Source organism: Xenopus tropicalis, chromosome 3 (assembly GCF_000004195.4).
Source record: "Xenopus tropicalis strain Nigerian chromosome 3, UCB_Xtro_10.0, whole genome shotgun sequence".
NCBI lineage: Eukaryota > Metazoa > Chordata > Amphibia > Anura > Pipidae > Xenopus > Xenopus tropicalis.
Window position 1 is genome coordinate 20,077,210 of NC_030679.2, and position 21,721 is coordinate 20,098,930.

The 21,721-nt window shown below is 39.3% G+C and overlaps 1 protein-coding gene across 1 annotated transcript; it reads right to left on the minus strand.

Annotated features, from left to right (window-relative positions):
• Nucleotides 1-1,396: 1,396 nt before the first annotated feature.
• slc23a1 (solute carrier family 23 member 1) lies at nucleotides 1,397-21,275 on the minus strand. The gene is made up of 14 exons (XM_002932303.5): nucleotides 21,170-21,275; nucleotides 19,182-19,289; nucleotides 16,538-16,695; nucleotides 15,610-15,698; nucleotides 13,955-14,022; nucleotides 12,147-12,328; nucleotides 11,915-12,035; nucleotides 9,831-9,987; nucleotides 7,725-7,872; nucleotides 6,890-6,995; nucleotides 6,074-6,203; nucleotides 5,083-5,226; nucleotides 4,720-4,815; nucleotides 1,397-1,868 (listed from the first exon to the last, which is right to left on the minus strand). Exons 1-14 carry the CDS (start codon nucleotides 21,194-21,196, stop codon nucleotides 1,624-1,626), a joined length of 1,779 nt encoding a protein of 592 aa, XP_002932349.2. The 5' UTR covers nucleotides 21,197-21,275; the 3' UTR covers nucleotides 1,397-1,623.
• Nucleotides 21,276-21,721: the final 446 nt, after the last annotated feature.

The window sequence follows — 21,721 nt, forward strand, 5'->3', positions numbered from 1 at the left end:
TCGTTTCTACCAGGTGCATGTGGCGTCCTCGGCGGAGGCAGCCTTTGGCAGGATGGTGCTGCAGGCTGCAGTGCAGACTCAAACGTAGTCCATTTTCCCACCCTATTTCTTAGGGACTGCTTATGAACGTCCCTCCAGTGCCTGTCCCCCCCGATACCCTGATAATGAAAGAGAAAGAGGGATTTTTGTTACTTACCAGTAAAATCCTTTTCTCTCTTCATTGAAAGGGGGACACAGGCATGCCCTCCCTGTTCACAACGTTAGTGGGGAACTTCTCCTTGGAGTGTTCTCTGTGTTGGAGCTCCTTTGTGGACTCTCCCCGGTGGGAGCCCCTTCCAGCTTCTTGTCCTGCCGTACGATGGGTCATGTGTTTTTCCTGTACAAGACGGGATAGTGATGTAGCCCAGCAGCTCAGTTTCCAGTTAACTGTTGGTTTTTTTTCTGGTTTCCTGGTTAGTTTATTTATTTTATACGTTCTGGGTGGTGACAGCCTCCCAGAGGGGGTGTAGCCTGCAGAGGAGAGATGGGCTGGCCCCCTGGGAGGGCTGTCAAGACCTTTGTTCTTTAGTGTCCTGTCCTCCCGGAAGGTGTGTCCCCCTTTCAATGAAGAGAGAAAAGGATTTTACTGGTAAGTAACAAAAATCCCTCTTTCTCTTTCATTATCAGGGGGGGACAGGCACTGGAGGGACGTTCAAAAGCAGTCCCTATCTCTTTTGGAGACAGACAGGTAACTATAAATAATAGGCCAGACCCATACTCTCAGTATTAAATGTTTTTATTGATTCCATTCTATGCCCTTATATATTAATAAGGCTCTTATACCATGCCCTTTTTCTCTCTGCTCCCCCCAAAGAGCAGGATATTGCACAATTAATTAAAGGAGAAAGAAAAGGTTAAAACTAAGTAAGCTTTATCAGAAAGGTCTATGTAAATACAGCCATGAGCACTTACAAAAACACTGCATTGAGTCCTCTATCAAAACAAACAGGATTTCTTGTCTCCCACCCCCCAAGAATGCTAAGAACTCCCTCCCCCCCTTAGAAATGTGTGATCTGAGCCAATCAGCAGGAAGCTTCCTCATAGTCTTACAAACTGGGCATGTAGAGGGGTCTTGGTGCAGGAGCGAGGCATTATGGGAACATTTCTTACATAGATCAGCGTTTTTTTTTTCCCTATGAGGCTTCTGAACAGGCAAAATATGGGGAGACTTAAGGGCACTATTGAACTGAAGGTATGCCTGCAGTTTGAGATTAACACTATTAGCCTTTCCTTCTCCTTTAAGTTTAATTTAAATTCCGTTATATTCATGTTAAACATTTTTATCCATGTGTGCTTTTAAAATCAAATTAAAAACAAAAAAAGGGGTAAAATACACTTGGTTTCACACAGGCAGAAGTTCACTAAAACTCCATTTATTGTGCTCATTCAGAAGTGTATACAGTCAAACCTTGAATTTACCGGATTTGATATTTTCTTGCACTTTGGTTTTTTTTCAGTCGTCCCGCCATTTTAGGTGCTGTTCTAGGGTTCTAAGTTTGTTTTTCCTGAATTTTACACCAGTATATCAGCCCTGTCCCTTGCCAATGGCTCTTTTAGCCTTGTCCCTTCTAAGACCATCCAGTGTTAAACTCTTGTGCACACTTTTATTTGTTTTACACTATCACCGTTTGCATTATCAGCATCAACTCTACCAGCAAGTCGTCTGAAGCCTTTGAAAACTGGGCAAATCGGCATCTTTTGAAAGCAGCGTACATTTTTAATAAATGACATTCCAAATGGAAAATCGTAACTTTTTAGGTCTTCTGATGTTTCGCTGTTGGCATTTGCTCCTTGTTTCCATTGCACCAAGCCACGTTCTTCTACCGTGCCTATATAGAAATAAATAGAAGGGCCAAAAGGGGGGTTAGCTTGGGTTGGGCCAAATGGAAGACACAGGATTGTGAACAGGGGTTTTTGATCCTATTTTTCAAACCTTGTCTGTTAAATAATTGTAAGAGTGCTCTACTTGCAAGAGCTAATCATCTATATTAGTCAATTTAACATGACATAATATAGAGTTAGATTCAGCTAAATGTATCTGCAGAGCTAAAGTTAATCTGATCTGGCTCTACATGAACACAGACAACTTATCAAAACCTCTACATTTTCTACATGGACTCTCATGTCATAATTCATAAGGTAAATTTTTCCATTAAACTGAATTGTGACCCATTGCAAATTTTTAAATGCAGTGCTTTTTATTACCAGTATTGTGATAAAATAATATGGTGCTTTTTAGGTGTTTAGAGTTTCAATGTAAAGGGTAATTCAACCTAAGAACTTTTGTTTTTAATGGGTACATTCTAGGGATGCACTGAATCCAGTTTTTCGGGTTCAGCCAACTCCACCGTAAAGGATTTGGCCAAATGCTGAACCGAATCTGAATTTGCCAATTAGGATTTGGAAGGGTTAAAATGAAACATTTTCCACTTACCTGTTAACATGATAAAAAGTCATGTGATTTTTAGGATTTGGATTCCTGCCGAAAAAGGCTGAATACCAAACCGAACTGGATTTGGTGCATCCTTAGTATACTCCTAATAGAGTAAAACCTTTAAAGAGCAAGGAAAGGCTTCTAGCCCCCTTGCCTGTAGCAGATCGACAACTTTTTTTTAAAAAGAATCCTCCCTTGTCCCAAAATGTGCCTTCTAACTTTCCTCTCTTTCCACTCTGTGGCGGCCGCCATGTTTGAATTTCCCCCGGCTCCCCCAGCATTGTCCCACAACCAAACAACCCCAACCCGCAGCGCCACACTCTCAAACCCCCTCCCCACAGCGCTCGCCTGTTCGCTCGCTCTGTGCAGCTCTGATCGCTCCTCATTCTGTGTCCTCTGGGTAGGGGAGGGGGGAGCGCACCTGCTTTGTCACAAACTGAAAACTACAAAGCGAATGCGCCGCCTACAATGTCCCGGTCCTACAGTCAAGGGAGGTGCGATGCATTATGGGAATCCTCTTTACACAGCTCAGCATTTTTTCTCTGTGTTTGGCTTCAGATCTTCTGAACAGGTGAAATATGGGGAGACTTAAGGGCACTATTGAGACAATGGATGGTGTGCCTGCAGCTTGAGATTAACTCTTTACTAGCTTTTCCTTCTCCTTTAATGCTCCTTCTCCTTTAATAGAAATTGGCTTACAAAGGTTACATGAGAGGGTGTAAAATTAAAATCAGAAAAAACCCCAATAAAACAACAGCATTTGAAAAAAATGTTTTCTATTTGATAACAATTAGTGACGTTAATGCCACTGGCAACAACTATATGGTTTTGCTTATATTAGGAATATACTTTTGCTTAAATTTGCAGTGTTGCTTTACGAACCAGTCACTTCTAAACTACAGCTCTCGGCATTAAACCTTGGTCATATGTTGTCAAATTGGTGCTGTTGCCATGGCGCAAGTTAAGAATGTTGCCTCAGGCAGCAGCTACCTAGGGCAGGAAAAAGCTGCTCCTGTAACTTTAAGAGCCAGAATTCAAATTTTTTTAAATTGGAATTTGGGTGGCCCTTCTTCTTGACTCCATTGAATTCAGAAATGCCGCCTTGGGTCAGCAATCTGGGGGCCAACAGAGTTGTAGTCATCATTTGGGTAGAACATTGCTCTAAATGCTTTTGGTACCCTTTACAACCAATAATGGGGACTGTAGTGGCAGCTATGCTGGGGTGACTTGATATTTACATGGTAAACATTAGGGCTAAAAACCTAGTTCTGGGCCAAGATTGGGTTACAATTACCTAAAAGCCTTAGGAAATACAATGGGAGGGATCCAGACCCCAATACCATTAAAAAGGAAGAAGAATGTGTCAGCGTTGCATATAAAAAGAAAGAAGCTATCCTTATGTAAATCTATAAATTGTTCGTAAAATCAGATACACAAGCTAGTTATCTGCGATGTATAAATCTTTTGATAAAACAAGATAAACTCTAAACGGTGCTGCTGTTGCTGCTTCATTTTTATTATGGACCTTCCTGTCAGTGGGTGTGGCCCTCCATGCCTTAAATTGCAGGGAATGTGAACTCAGTTTGGGATCAAGTCTTAGAACTGACTCCAGCGATAACTGAATCCTAATGGTAGGGGTTATGAGGCTAATTTAAATGGGTCCTCTACCCAAAATTGTGCAATAAAAGATACTTTCATTACTTATCTTACCTTAGCCTAACAAACTTCACACCACACAATTCTTGGGCTCATAAAAACTCCACCCAAACAAAGCTTAAGCTTGTTGAAAAATAAACATAATTTCAAGCAACTTTGCAATATGCATACAATTTTACAAATGTTTTTATATTTGTAATGTAATAAGCCTGGCCCCTGTTCCCCTGCTGATCTGGCTGACTATTTTGAGACTCAAATCAAATGTAACAGTAGACGACTGTCCTCAGCCTGCCTTCAGCCTGCATCCTCCCAATCCCACAATTCCCTGCACAAGTGATGCCAATAAGGAAAGGAACATCACAGTGCAATGCATTGTGGGTTATGTAGTTCCCACATGCTGTCTGTTAGCTGTGGACTGGGCCTGAAGCTTTACTCTGCTCTGAACAAATATCTGAGCCATGATTTAATTTTTTTTTTTTTCTTTGTAAATTAAGATTTTTGGTGTGATGTGCAAACTTGTTATGTTATATTTAGTTTAGTTTAACCGATTATGTATCAAAAATAAACCAGTCACACTGTGTTTCCAATACCTGGCATAGTGTTGTCCAGAAAAAATGCAATGCATCCACCAACAAACATCTCTGTTGTCAAAAGCACCGTCAGTATTTGATCCAGTTCTTTTAAACCTGAAAAAAGTGTTAGGAGAATAAGACCATTAGCATCAAATTTTAAAAAAAGTATATGCACACAATAAAGTCATTGTGTTTCCTGAATTTTACAATGATTCCAATATGAAAAGCAAATGATACATTTATGCGTATGCCATGGGGTATTTAGACTGCAGAAAGTTTAGCAATTGATGGCAGGATTACTGTCACAGGAAAACATGTTTTTTTTTCAAATTATTTTTTTATATTTCATTTTGAAATTTGAGAAACAACACTTTTACTCACCGGTTTGAATAAAGTTGGGATGGGAGTCTAAGAAGTTTGGTAAAGCTAATCCAAAAAATAGTGAAAATCCCAAAACAAATAAATTCCTCGAGGAATTCATGTCAACAAATTGCAGATTGGACAAACCAATGGCAGTTATCATCCCTGTAATGGAACCATACTGTTATTGTTTGAGATTTGGAACAAACCTTTCCATTCATACAACAGGCTGGAAGTACTTGTTCAACCTCAGGGTCCAAATCTTATTAACTCACCAACAAGCGTATTAGAAAATCCATTTTCCATATGTTTTTACCTGTCCAAACAGTCCTTCTCCTGTCTGATTATTTTTATGAAGGGATGGGAGTGGCCTATTTTGAACCTGGCACACTCAGAACTTCCTATATGCTTACATCATCATGTCCAGGCTTTGCCCTTACTCTTTCCCTATGTGCTAGCAGAAGGGAAAGGGACATTCTCAGAATCATAAGTATAGAAATCCAAGATGGCAGCCCAAGAGAGCATTAACAAGCTCACTTTATGAATGTAATTCATTAATGTAAACGTAGATGTTGGCATTACAGAAAGGATAATGTACCAATTGTAAAATGTGTTTATTTTGGCTTTCACCACAGAGCTCTTTTCTAAATGGTTTCAAAACCCACAGAAAGACAAAACATTTATACCTTCTGCGTATGTGGGTGCAGCTGTAAGAGAAAAAAGCTTTATAACTCCTGACTGCTACTCCATCCTAGTCCTTTTCAAATTCCTGTCTACTACTTTGCTATGCCCTTATATATTTTCTTCTTTGCCATTCCCACTTAGTACCAGCTATTACAAAGTAGCGAATGGACTTCTGCCCCAGCTCCTACTTAGTAAATTAAGATTATGAATGCTAAGGTACAGGTGGGTGCTAGTAATTGTGATACTAATGTATACATACACACACACACACTTTTTTTGTTAAGAAACATGGAATACATCTGCACTATAAAAGTTCATGGTTTCTTACCAAATAATGTGCAAAACATTCCACCAAGAATTGGGTCTGGAATCGAAGCAAACAGAGCAGTAAATTTCCCCACTGTTCCTAATATAAACATGATCCCAGCGCCATATTGTACAACTCTTCTGCTGCCAATCTGCAATAAATACAGTAATTACATTTTTACTTTACATTAAAAAGTACTTCACGGATATGGGAAATATTGAAAAAAAGCACTTGTCCTTTCAAGGTTTATATTATTAAATGAGAACTAAAGATTTGGTGTGGCACACTACTAGTTTGATACTTCTTTGCTGGCATCAACAGAAGATGGTAATACCCAGGTATCCCCAACCTTTTTTACTTTTAAGCCACACAAGCATGAAAAAGTCCTTTGGGCATGCTAGATACAGACTGTGACTGTGGCTATTTGTTAGCCCCATGGGGACTGTTGGCCTGCAGGAGGCTCTGCTTGGAGTAGAACTGTGTATCTGTGCTTCTAAAACTTGTCTCCAAGTCAGAAATATAAAAATAAACACTTTTGGGAGCAACATCAAAGGGGGTGGGGAGCAAGATGACACTTGGGAGCCACTAGTTGGGGATAACTGCCCTAGAATAGTCAATGTTAGGTTCATGCCCTGATCAGCTGGTTATCAACGATGTCATGTCATTACCCTGTGGAACATCCCTTTCTGGCTTATTATAAGGAGATTCTTATACAATTACAATGCTGCAGGTAGCTAGCGCTCAAACTTACACCAACAGTAACCTATGGCTATGGTCTACTAACCAACACAGTTTGAAAAACTTTAAACACCGCGGTTTGAGTCAATAAAATGTTACCTTTGTTATACCTAAAACACCTATATTTGGACTCGAAGATGTAGAGCCATTTCCAGTTCCAAGAAAACCAGCAATAATACAGCAAATGCCTTCAATAAATATTCCCCTGGAAAACAGATAATGTTGCTTTTTTTTAGTAAATTGGTCAATTGAAAAGTGTGCATCTGAAAGTGTGCTATTATTTCAGTGTACTTAAGCATATAGTATATAGTGACATAGAAGTAATAGTCTTGCATTTAAATTAATACACTCTTGTCTAATTCTTACAGCTAAATACCAGCACATCTATAGGAGTCTCAGCAGATTAAGGGTCTCTCCTATTAAGGCAATCTCTGTCATTAACCTGTTTGACAAATATTTCATTCTCTGGATTAACTGTGATACATCTCTCAAGGATAATTCACAGCCTCTGGAGCTCCCTACTAATATATCATTAAAATGGGTCAGATCATTTAAATATTTGGAGTTTTACCCAGATTTAGATTAATACACTTGACTTCGTATAAAACATTTTCAGGCAACACATTTATAACTAGTTTTCAAATAGTTAGGGTGCATTATGAAGGGCTTTAATGCAATAAACTACAAGGAAAGTGATAAAAAGTAATCGTGACACTGGCCCCTTTGTGGTATTAGGGAATCGCTACAGCAATCTGTAGTAATATTACTGGCATTCCCAGGGTTAAGGTATTTCTCATGTTAGTTATCTATAATGGTGTTACCAGAAATTGTTTCCTCTTAACTTATAAACAGCAGTAACACAACACTCATAAACTAAACTTGGTATTTTACATTAAGAGTAAACTGCAAAATATAAAAAAAATGTATATATTACCTATTTATAGCATGAACAGGTGGTGGAGGGGCTCCTGATAATCGAGCACAAGCATAATAATCTCCCATAGATTCAACAATGCCAGCCAGTGTAGCACTAAACATTCCTAACACACCAGCTACTGTCACAGTAGGCAATCCCCATTGGCCTATAATAAATGAAAGCATAAATATAATTCAATACAGTATTAGAACACATTTTTCATATTAACTCTGTTGAAAGCTTTCAAAGGCTGATTTAACAAGCTTCCCAATGGTGAAAAGCCAAAAAACACTACATGAAAGAGCATCCAAGGCACACCATGGAATATCTATATTCTTTTACTGACAAAAGTAATTGCACAGGATGTACTTTTTTCCCAATTTTGAAGGTAAACTATAACCTCAGTATGAATACCTATCCAACAGATAATGTATATCATAAAAAGTGACCAATCAGCATTTATATGTATGTATATATATTATATCAGTATATATTTCATACTTGAGTCGCTATATTGTGAAGGTCTGTGTGCTTTTGACAGGAAGTAATGCTGGTCTAACTATACCAGGAAGAGGTGTGGGAGTAAAAGACAGAGCCCTGTCCATTCATTGGCTGGTGTTATTGGTGAGCACAGTGACTGCTATGAGCCAGGGGGAGTCACTTAGTACTTAAAATAACAGTTTTCTGATTAGCATTATCCAATGGCAGATAATACTACTAATCGTGCCTGGGCTGGCTCAGTCGGATCCTGCCCTTAGGGCAAGGGCACACCAAGTGGATCCACCGATTTGCTCTGCAGGCATTTTTTAAAGACACAAAATAAAGTGGATCCTCTCTTTTGTGCAAACCCCTACATCTCCATTGACAGGCCCAGCGTCGGCCTGTGTGGAGCTACACAAAATGGATATTGGCTAAGTATTGATATAATAAAATTCAAAATTTAGCATTTGCATGCGTTTTATATATGTTTGAGACATGCAGGCACCCGGGCAGCTCCAAAGCTAGCCTGCTACATGTAATGAATGATTGATATATATCAGCAGTAGTCTCCAAATTGCCTCAAAGGGGAAAGATTCCTTCCTGACTGCAGGAGGGCAAATTGGACAGTCCTTTGTTCAGCTTTGGACTAGTAGCGAATTACGTTATCTTACGCATCAGACCCTTTATTGAAATCAGTAATGTATCCACCAGTACAGTTCCCTGGAAAGGCCTCACCTTGAGTATGCAGTGCAGTGTTGGGCTCCAGTCCTTAAGAAGGATATTAATGTCAGGAACTATGGGGATTTGAACATTGGACTTGGTGCTAGACTGCAAGTGCACTTGCTTAGTGAGCCACAGGAGGCTCCTTGAGCTCTATGGGATCAGTTGCCCTTCTGCATTTCCACCAGTTTTCCTTATGTCGCAACATATATTGTTAATCACATGTGTGGCTACTTTTCTTATTACCTGCCTATATAAACCCTCTCTGGGCAACACCCAGTTGCTTGATCATCGTTCCCGCTGAGCCTGGTCTTGCCACTTCTGTTTCTGTGTTCCCTGCCTGGTCCCTGTTTGGTTTCCCTGATTTGACTTCTGCCTGACTTCCGATTTGCTTGAACCCTGCCTGGACTGTCCTCTGCCTGATTTACGGATCTGCTTGAACCCTGCCTGGACCGACCCCTGCCTGATAAACGGATCTGCTTGAACTCTGCCTGGACTGACCTCTGCCCGCTTACGGATTTGCCTATTGCCGGACTCTGTGTTTTCTTCATCACAGGCTTGTACATTATTTTTATTTTTGTTCTGTTTGGTCTTCATTAAACTTCTTTGGTTATCATACTTGGCTGTCTGGCCCTTAAAGGGAGTTCTGGGGGTTATTACATATAGGCTCCTACCTGCTGGTCTCTCGCCAGAGGCCAGTCCTGACTATTAATGAGCTGGAGAGAGTGCAGAGATGTGCAACTAAACTGCTACTAAACCTGTTACAACCTGGCCTATCCTATAATTACTGTATAATACACATTGTTATCTCATGTACTTTTCTGTTATGTGTGCTGAAACGGTGATAAAAATATATATGAAAATAACTAGCCAATATAGTATCTATATTTTGAAGTATTGTATTAGCCACAGAAATATACTTACATGGATATGGGAAACGAAACCATGGGGAACTTGTCATTATTTCACCCCTTGCATCAGTTCTGGCGCTATAGCCATATGTTTTATCCTCTGTTGGAAATATTCCACTTAGTGTTAAAATATAGCAGAGCAACCAAACCACCATAATGGCCATTATAATCTATTTAAAAGAGTACAAGAGAGAGAGAAGATAGAATGTTATGTAACATTTGCCCCACTATGGATAAACTGTTATTTCACAAAAATTATTATAAAATAAAGTAATATTTTGAACACAACAGACACCTAAGGGCTATGCCAAATGGGGCTTTTTGGTTGAAGCTGTCAGCAGGTGGAAGCCACCCAATGTCTAAATGCCACTATTCAGCTGTCTCTGAAAGCAGATGGAGACAAATGGTTAGTCCAGTTCTAGGTTCTTCTTTTTTACGATACTCCAGTTCCAGTACTTCACCCTTGCCCATGATTAGTCTCTTTCCTTGGGTTCCTGGGTGTTCCTATAGCAGGGATCCTCGAGCTTGAAGAGCCTTAATTAACCAATGCCTTATCCAATTTGAACTCTGATTATTTTAATTTGCCTCAGCACAGGCCAAAGTGGGTTATTATTGGGAAATGAGGCTGTAGCATGGGCATCTCTGCTTTAGAAAAGAAACAACCTTTTATATCTAATTCCAATGGCTAGAGATGGGGCATGAAGAAAAACCTTCTGGTACAAGTGTGTGACTGCACCTTTTTCCTAACTCAAGCACATTTACCCAATACACAAGAGAATTTCAAATGTCTGATTAGCTAGAAGGCAACCTTGTGGTTACTTCGCGGCTCCGCTTATGCTATCCCACCGGCGAGTATGTAAACTGCATAAAGTTCTTGCTGAGTGGTTCAAGCAGCTGGGGGTAAGTGCGGGCTGGGGTGGGAGCAGCCAGGATGGCCTAGGGGCGCACAATTTGAAATCCAGCCTGAAGGGCAGTTAGAGTTAGATATGGAGAGAGTACTCATAACAGTGTGGAAGTTTAAAAGGGGTCATTTCTGGCCGTAAGTGCAATGTATAAAGTACAATTTCAGCTTGTCCCACAGTACAGTATTTGCATCTGCCTCATTCGCACCCTATGCATTAATGCACATGTTTTGGTTGTGCATGTTTACAAACTAGACACAATGTGCGGCCAAAATTAGGACTGGATCTCATAATTTCTGTGCTCAGTTATTTAGTGTAATTCTTTGGTCCTAAGCCTGTTGCGCCTATTGATACAGCTAACTGTTGGAACCTGGAATTACTGCCATGCATTGTCAGACTGGGCTATCAAGAGCTCACGAGAAAGCCTAATATCAAGGGCCCACCAACTGGAGCCTTGAAACCCTTTAGTAAACCTAGTATCCCCATATTTTAAAAGTTCATTGTTTAAAAGTAACAGATATAAATAGCACAGAGGGCACTGTATTTTGCCCATTAGATGCTAGTTTGCTGATTTCTATGGGAAACATTTTATACATAAACATATCACACCAACCATAATTGCTGCTTCCAAATAGTCAGATACAGGACTTATTCTGTGTGGGCAGCTGTTCTTTTCTGTATGTTCTGTTTGTTGCATTATTGCTAGTACAAGCTTTGTGAGAGCATAGAGCAACTGAGTGGATACAGACAGACTGCAGAGGATAGCACAGACAGACACACAATGCCACCAGCACTCTGGCCTCTCTGATTTCTAGTGCTCGGTGTTGGTCTGCTAGGGATCAGCACTTTTCCTATTGTTCCATATTGAAGAAAAACCAGCACAGCAACTGCAAGCGGAGATCAGGCCTGAATGTTTATAGATCATATTGTGACGTTTTTGTGTTCTCGGGCATCTCATGTCTTCAATGCAACACAGACAGAGACAGACACAGTCAGAACATCTCTATCCCCATGCTGTTCGCAGCTCTGACTATATAGTTGCTTTCCCATTTACACAGTTAACATTCTTCCTGGAAACTCCCCCATCCAACTCTGTGTAGTAACAGCCTCCCAGGATTAATATATATATATTAATATATATATATATATATATATATCCCATACATATACTGTACAAAGCTATGTATGTCCTTACCGGAAACATTTTGAAGATTTGTATCTTATATATCTTTAGGCCTTCTCCATATTTATAACCAGGAACACTGAAAGTTACATTTCTGAGGTATTGCGCAAACATTATTATCAGTGTAAGAGACCTAAAAAAATAAAAACATTATAAATAGTTTATACATACATTTTTTATTCTAGCAAACTTTCTGTATCTGTAATTAAAATTAAAAAAAAATGTATTTTGGAAGAATGCTTACAGTATTGAAATGCCCCAGTGAGAACCTGCTCGTTGTCCTGCCGCTTCAAACACAGAAAGTCCTATCAAGGAAATTGTTGGTGCAACTGTGAGAGGGCCAATGTAATGGAGGAGTGCACCAGGTAAGCCAATCAGTCCAACAAGAACTTCAAGCAAACTTGACACAATGATGGCACCTTGTATCTGCATTGTATGAGAAAGAACAGTTACACAGTATATACATACACCTACTGCACTATCACTTGCTGATCAGAAGTAATGTTGACACCCATTTAGTTTTTATCTAGATGGACCAGTTTTGGTAGCTGTGCATTTCTCCCATTTTCAAAGATTTGACAACCAAACAGAAAGAAAAATATAGGCAAGACAATGGGGCTCATTTTGGTCCTATATCAAAGTTTCAGTTGCACCAATTCCCTGCAGACATTTGTGGGTAAAACTCCTATTAAAGGTACTTGTGTCAAATGGTGCTCTTTGCACCTTCATGCTCTGTGCTGCTCGGTTCTTACTGACTCCTGTTCCCGCATTGAGTGCAGCTGCACCTATTGATGCAGAGGAACCTTGGAGGTACCACCACCTCTGGACCAGGCTATAGCTTCAGGGTTTCCTTAGTTCCCTGCAGCAACAGGTGCACTTGCATCTAAAAAAAAGGGGGGGGCACACATCACTCTTGCTCTCAAACACCTGCAATGAAATAGCAAGCTTTGTGATAATTATCTACAAGCCTCATAAAAGTTTGTTGAGAGAAGTTTCTCTCCAGCTACCATAACAAAGGTAAGGAAGAGAATTTAGGGGAAGTCCTTGAGGATGATTTAAAAAGACTAGGCAGTTCTGTAGACTTTACTGAACTAATATTCTCTAGTCTCTAGTAATTATTTTGGAAAACAGTGCCTACTTGGGTTGTATCAAGCAGTTAAGTCTGAACAATGGGTATGCCAGTATTTTCTCAGCTGGGGTCCTTGGTGCTATTACACTTTTCATTGGGCCTCATGTGGATATTTGCTGCCACTTGCCATGACTGATCCTTGGATACCCCCCTGCAAAATGTCCTTACTGGGCCTTTTAGATAACCCTACCAGGCCTGGATTTGTGGCAAGGCCACATAAGCCTGGGCCTAGGGTGGCAGGACTTTTGGGGTGACATGCTGCCCAGCTACATCTAAATTGAGTTCAAAGAACTGGGGATGTGCAGGAGACTCCACACTCAACAAGGAAAATGTGCGCATGTGTGCACATGAAAGGTTCAGCCCCCAATTTACATAGCGGGTGCCTGTAGCAGAAGGACCATCTGTCGCTACAGGGTTCAACCCTGACTTTACATAGCGGGTGCCTCTAGAAAAAAGGACCGTCTAATGCTGTAGGGTACAGACCAGGATTTACATAACGGGTGCCCATAGGCTCCTGTCACAAATGGTGGCTATGCAAATCCAAGACTGAACCCTGCAGCAGCAGATCCTCTTTCTGCTAAAAAACGATTTGACCATACATCTGAATTTGCCCTAGAACCCATATATACTCTTACCACCAGTAACTGAGCTTTTCAGTCAATGCTAGTAGAGTATAATGTGAGGAGAGCAACCTGTGTAATTGTAAACCGCCAAATAGCATGATGGATATGTTTGCAGTAAGAAAGTAAAATTATGTTGAAGGAGAACACTAATAACATATAATTATGTCAAAAACTATAAGAAAACAAATTGGACCAATATTTATTCCAGGCAGATTACATAAAGGCCCCTTGTTTGGAAAACTTCAGATAATAGATCCTATACTTCTATACACCAGTATTACGGAACATTGGTATGCTTACCTCTCTAATTCTTGGTTGCCAGATATGTGAAGTGTTAAACGGCACGGTCCCATTCCCATAAATTAGTTCTGTTTGTGAGTAAACACATTTGCATTTTATTTACAGTAAAGAAACATTAAAAATATGCTGTTCTTATTTATTGCATAGAAACCTTTATATATTTCAATTTCTGTTTTTATTTTGTCCGTAATTTCAGTATGAATGATGGTAAGCCTTTGCTCACCATAGCCATATTACTACTGTACAATACAATACTGTACTACTGTACTACCTAACAATTAGGTCAGGCCACAGACTTCTGGCAGTATTATGATGCTGAGTCAGGGCGGGTTATTTCTGACGCCACACAGTTGTCACTTTATTTCAAATTTTTTTTATACAGTTGATTACCTTGTTTTTCCATCTTAGAAAGCTCAATATTCTGCCCCACTTTGCCCATAGGTCTCTAAAGTAGGTGGCCCAAGCTCAAAGGGGTTGTTTACCTTTATATTAACTTTTACCATGTTATAGAATAGCTATTTCTAAGCAACTTTTCAACTTTTGCTAATTGTTTTTTTTTATAGTTTTTGAACGATTTGCCTTTTATCTCTGACTCTTTCCAGCTTTCAAATGGGGGTCACTGACCCCGGCAGCCAAAAAACTATTACTATTACTTAATGCGAGGCTACAACTTTACTTTTACTGATACTATTTATTTCTTACCTTTCTGTTCAGGACCTCAGTATCAGACTCTCATTCAGAGCAATGCCTGGTTGTTAGGGTAATTTGAACCCTTGCAACTAGATAGTTGACCAGTTACAAATGGTATAAGAATATCTCACTGTACATCATACTAACTAACTAAAAGTTTATTTAAAGGTGAACAACCCCTTTAATTACAAATTACATCTCAGTCAACACATTTTTATCTAACATACAAACCATTTTTGTCTTCCCTATATTACAATGTACTCAAGCATGAAGAAAGAGGACATACTAGCTTCTCTGGGAGTTCAAGGAATATGCTTCACTGGTGGCTGCAATCCTAAGGGGCTGTGAAATGTATTATGAACAACAGACATACAACAAAAATAAACATTAGCTATTCAGCATCCAGACTAGGTTTTGGCAAAGAAACAATAATTTGCTTAAGAGAAGGAGCACATGAAGAGAAGGCACACTGGTGAAACAATTAGAAAAAGCTTCAGACATGCTGGTTATTGTCACAGTCTGCACCTTGCGGCTTTTAAGAGCTTGAAAAAGTAGGATCTCTACTACAGCTAAATGGTCAAATGTGATTTTTCCATTAAAATGAATGACAATTTGGAATGGATGCATATTTGTAAGAAAAGGCTTTATTGGATAATGCCTCCACTGGTGATTTTTGAATTGACAATAATAATAATACTATTCAGTACTTATGTATGGTTTTTATTAGTTTGTTAAGCTGTGTTTCCAACCACACAGCCTGACCATCTGGACATATGCTATGTGTTCACTTTGGAAGATCATCCAGTAATCTTGTCAGAAAGGAAATGGTGGAAATGTCTGGTATAATTATCAATAGAAGGGTTTCCATACAGAGTCTATGGGCTGATCAGTGAAATATGGCTGAGAATCACCCTGTGTATGACCAGTTAGTGTTTAGCAAAGAAACAACATGCAGAACAACTTACCCTCAGGTGGACATTTCCATTTTTCAAGGGATAAAATTGCTCTAGCGGGAACTAAAAAAGCAAAAGCACTAGCCTGAAATAGTGGCAGCCTGCAATTAGAAAAAAAAAAACATTAATTAACAAAATGAGTGCATCACTGGTATACTAATAAGAAACACCCACATATATTGAGACACACAAACTAAACCCCATGTACTTATATTTTTTTTGTATTTTACACATGGACGGTTATCCTGCGTTCCACCTGCATTTGGCTCGTCTCTGCTGCAGAATGAGTACAAACTGATTGAAAAGAACAGTCTGCATTTTTTCATGTGCTTCCCATGAAAAGTGCACTACAAGGAACCGGATGAGAAACACTTGTGGGTAAGAGCCCCAAGGCAGCAAGTTCACTGGGGTGGTACAGCTACTTCATCCCAGCAGCAGAGATGTAGGGTTGTTATCCATTAAATGTGAGTAGGTAATGCAAATTCTGCCCTCAGACAGGTTAATTGTCTTTGAATTAAACTGTGTCTGTTTGTGCATGGTAAGGACCTAAGAGGAAAAAAAAAACTGAGATGATTCTAGAAAATCCAGTGTGACTGGCTGCACATGTGGCATAACTAGGGCATGCCAGGCCCCCTCCAAAAAATCTATGGATGGGACTGATGCACACAGGGACAGTAACCCACTCCCCTATTCATCCACCAGCCTGCCCTGCTTTGCACCAGCTCATGTTGCCCATTTGCTTTTAGGTAGGAGAGAGTATGGGGAGTGGGAGACACTAGCGGGGCAGGCGGCTGGGTGCTATAGCTTCTAAAACTATAGAGGAATTGGAAATCCAGCTTGAATGCAGTAGTGCCACCTCAGTTTATGGCAGAAGCACCCTCATTCCCCATCCTTCTGCCCATTCAATACAATAAAAAAAATAATATTAAACAAAATATACCTTATGCCAAATGTTGTTTGGATGAATGTTGTGATTCCAACACAAGTAAATATTGTTCCAATAAGCTGGCTCACAGTCTGCTGATCATTCCCAACACACAGAGCATTTGCCAGTAGAAATGGTATGGCAATGGTGCCACTAAAACAAGTCAAGTAATGCTGAAAAAAAGTTACACATTATTATGGTTACTTCCATTGTTACTGTTATTTCCTTATATTTGTGCAATATTAAATCCTTTTCAACCTTGCTTGTCACATTTTACAGTACCGGTATTTACAGGGTATTTACAGACTACAGAATGAAAACCTTTTTCTTTGTTGCCAAGATTTTAGATGCTAGATAAAAAAACATTTAGGGGGCGTACGGGAAGCAGAAAAAGGAACAGAGGCATTACAGTATCCCCCAAAGACGGTACAGAAAAATGCTTCCCCCACCACATTGCACTGTAGGTATGGTGTTTTTAGAGGTGTGAACTACACATATTGCTTTAAATTGCTTTGAAAAAAGTTCTGTGTTGGTCTCATCTGACCACAAAAAATTCCTCTACTTTGCCACTGGGTTTCTCTCGTGCTTTTTGGCAATCACTGGGTATACGTTGTCATTGTTCATGTTACATTATGGCCTCATTTGTGCCCTTATAATTTACAGGCTAGTGTTTTGCATACAAAAGGTCATTTTACAACCCCAAATATATATACTGCATATAACAATGGATCTGCCAAGAACTTTACTATTAACGCTTTGCCATAGGAAAACATATAAATAACATTTTAAATTCTGGCTTCCTTGTTTTCTTTATGGGGCATTATATCAGTCAGCATGAACTTCTGTAGGAATGCCTGCATTTGTAATTTCTCAGCATGTTGTTTTAGTTAAAGATTTTCTTCATTTTACATTAAGTTGATATAATTCAATGGGGCCGATTCACTAAAGTGCGAAATAACATGCACTATTTATAGCATGCGGTAAAAATTTTATCGCATCTAAATTATCGCGACTTATCGCACGATTCACTATAAGCATACTTGCGCTATTTTACGTGCGATATTGCATGCGTTATTTAACCGGCAAAGACTATTTTTATGCGGTATTTGACGGTACATGCGCTAAATAATGTATGCGTATAGTCGCCGCAAATAAATAGTAGCTTATAAATAGTGTATATAAATTGTCGCCGCATATAAATGGCAGCATATAAATGGTAGCATATAAATAGTAGATGCTTATAAATAGTAGCCACTAGTGATGAGCAAATGTGTTCTGGTTATCTTTGTTGAAAAATTAGCAAATCTTTCGAAAGATCCACGAAACGGCAAAAATGTTGTGCGGGCAAAAACTACTATTATTTTTTGACGCCTGTATAATTTTTTGGACGTGCTGTGAATTTTTGCGTGGTGAATTTTTTCATGTGTTTTGCCATTGGCAGATTGTTTTGTGTTACGCATGAAAAAATTCTCCGCACATCCAAAAATTTGCTGCAAATCCATGCCTGACGAAACATTTCATCACTTGTAGCTGCATATAAATAGTCGTGCGAATGAACGCACGCCATGTTAGCCATACACGCCAATACTTGCGGAAAATTACTGTATTAAAAATGACCATTTCGCTACAAACTGGCGGCTGCATCACTCTAGGGGAAACACAGACTTGAATAAATAACACTGCAAAGTCCATATTTTATTGCCAAAAGCTCATTAACTGTACTTTTCTATAATTATCGCCTGCCTGAAGTAGGTGTTAATATTCGCATAGCCGAATGCGATATTTAGTGCACCTTACTGTTTGTGAATCATGCGTTAGTATTCTTTTCTGTGCCCTAATTAATGCATGCGTTAAAACTAGCGCATTCGGTCGCGCGAAAAATAACGCATGTGATATGGCGACTTAAGGTCCCCATACATGGTAAGATCCGCTCGCTTGGCGAGATCGCCAGGCGAGCGGATCTTCCCCCGATATCGCCCACCCGTAGGTGAGCTTGAAGTTAAAAAAAAAAAATCCTGGGGCCAAACGACCGGATTATGTAGGCGGCAATGGGGCAGTCGGTTCGGGAACCGCATCAATGAGCCAAAGCGGCCCCTGATCCGACTGAATCTTTTAACCTGGCCGATCGAAATCTGCCAATTTCAGGCCAAGGGACCGATATCGGCAGCTTCTATCAGCCCGTGTATGGAGGCCTTTAACGCACACGATAATACTATAATGAATCGTGTGCTAATTATCGCAACTAATTTAACACAAAAAAGCGTGCAATAAAATTTATCGCACTTTAGTGAATCAGCCCTAATCTGGCTATTACAATTGCATTTCAGCCTATCTCTGCCAGCTATTTGGTTTCATATAGTTCTTTGGTTGTTTTAATTTTGTAGCAGAGTGCACACAGGTCGGGGGGAAGGGAGCTGGGCAGGTGGCAGGGTCCTGGGGGGTGGGGTCCTTTCCACCCCGCGAGTGCAGACAAATATACTTATTTTCTGTGCATTCAGGGGAGGGAAATCATTGGGGGAGCGCTAGTGGGGATCGGGTCTGTCTTGGGGGGAACGGTGCCCACTGGGTTGTTCCCGCTGCCCTGCCGGGGCCCTGACCCTGTAGACAACTAGAATCTGTGAGTTGTTGACAGATGTCACCCATGTGTTTGTAAATATACCTGTAATCCAAGGAAAATGCACAGATACCATGGTGGAACATCTTCAATCTTGTAGAGCATTTCATTTTCCACATCTTTTGTTAAATGTATTTCTTGGTTATTTTCTTTCTGTCAGATACAACTTAAATGTTATCATTTCTGCACATAGTACTCAGCACTGTATACATAATCATTTTTATGGAAACATTTTTATGGAAAGGCTATTGAAGGACCATGGCACACCATGGGGCAGATTTTGAAGGCGCCCAAGCAAAATCTACATTCAGGGCTGAATCAGCACAAGGAGGTAAAATCCCTATTGTTTCTACCTCCATATCTGACGATTCAGCCTTGAACGTCTGTGGAGGGTGGGAACGATCTTTTGTGGCCACCTCTAGTTATAGCTTCAAATATACAAATTACTCCTGATTAATAGGATGCATATTTGTCTATGAAAGTGATGGTATCTCAGTACTCAATACAATCAGTAACACATAGGGTGTATTTATGTATACAAAATAAAAAAATAAAATAAAAATAATTTAATTTAAAAATTAAATTAAAAAAACCTTGATCAGCAGTGTCCAGAATTGTAACCATCCATCCATTATTGGAGAAGACTTCTAAAACCAGCAGTTTATTAGGAAAGTATTTAGATTAACTGAATCCATAGACATGACTTTAAAGCTCTGGATGACTGAATGTAAAAATTGTTTGATTAGAGTATATTGAATTTTGAATATAAGAATTATGGTTTGGTCTGGTATTTGGCCACTAGCATATTTGGGAAACTCATTTGTATTGGCATTAATAGGCAGTTAATCAGCTGTAATATTGTGGCTGACAAAATGCCTGGTATGAACATCCTTCATCCAAAAGTTTGTACAAAGTCATTAACGCACCTGGGGTTGGAGGGAGTGATATATTTCCAAAAGCCTATAACAACCAATCAGCAGGTAGCATTTACAGGTCACCTGGTTAAACGCAAGCATCTTATTGGTTGCTATGGGTTAAAGCACTTAAAAAGTTGTTATTTATTAATGTGTGAGCATGTGTGTTTGTGTATTGCTGACAGTAATCATCTAACATCACGGGAATCCTCACTCGGTTTACCAGATTCCACTCCAGCATGGAACCCACCCTATATACTGTATGTATGTATATCTTTATTTATAAAGCACTACTGATGTACAAAGTCTAACAATAAATACAAATAAATACAACGTACAATTGCAATAAGAGGCAAGAGGATTGAGGTCCCTACCCCTGTAGAGCTTACACTCTATCCGTTGATATCATTGGCAAGTACTTATACCAGGGTTTGTTAGTGATAGAAATCTGGAAAAGTGTTCCAGTCTACAAAAAAGCTAACATTTGACAATAAAAGGGAATAAAAAATAAAGACCAATTGCCAATTGTCTCAGAATATTACTCTCTACATCGTAATAAAAGTTAACTCAGAGGTGTACTACCTCTTTAAGGACCTGCCATTGGCTAATAGTGCACATTTAGCCATTAGCCTAGAGACACTGAAAAATAAATCACAGCTAGATAGAGCAAGTCATTTGAATTACAAGAAAGTTATTTTCTTTGTAGTTTACAGCTACAGTAATGGCTAAAAAACATTAGAATGAGCATTCTTAAGGATTTCTTGCCTGGCAGGGCAAGAATCTGCTCTACAGTAGGTGCATTTGCAGTGCATTTATGGAAAGGGTTGCAGGCAGGGAAGGGAGATTTAAATGCTTAGATTCTTTCTTATACTGTGGTGGTCAAATGTCTGTGTGCCATAGGCCTTAGAAAATAACACATGTAACTCCAACACAACTATACCATAAATCGCTAGTTTAACATGAAAAATGACACTCAATAAAATTCAATAACCACCACCCCCCCCAAAAAAATAAATTAAACGTGAATTTTATGCTAAACAATGATTTGCTCAAATGATTAAATGTCCAAAAAGTGTTTTATTATTATATATATTTAAGATAATGATAACAATAACTCACCTTGGCTTTTTGTTCTTCTGATGTCATTTTATTATTGGGACACCCAGTTGTGAGTGTCTGTCTTTGCTGAATTGAATACACTTATGGAGTTTTACTAACATTCTTCTTTTCTATTCCTGTTTATTCAGCAACAGCTAGTTTCATAGATAACTTGTTAACAGTTTTGTTAAGCAGTAGTAAAAAATTAGCTACGCTAAGTTTTGGGAATAATTCACGTTGTTAATATACAACAGAAAAGTTTGCATTGTTAGGGAGGCAATATACAAAACAGTACTTCTCCTGTAACAGCAGGTGGAGCAATATAACTATGGGTATGGGACCTGTTATACACAATGGTCAGGACATGGGGTTTTCCAGTTAAGGGGTTTTTATGTAATTTGGATCACCATACCTTAAGTCTACAAATAAAATAATTTAAATATTAAATAAACCCAATAGGATTGTTTTGCCTCCAATAACGATTAATTATATCTTAGTTGGGATCAAGTACAAGGTACCGTTTTATTATTACAGAGAAAAAGAAAATAATCTTTTAAAAATGTGAATTTTTTT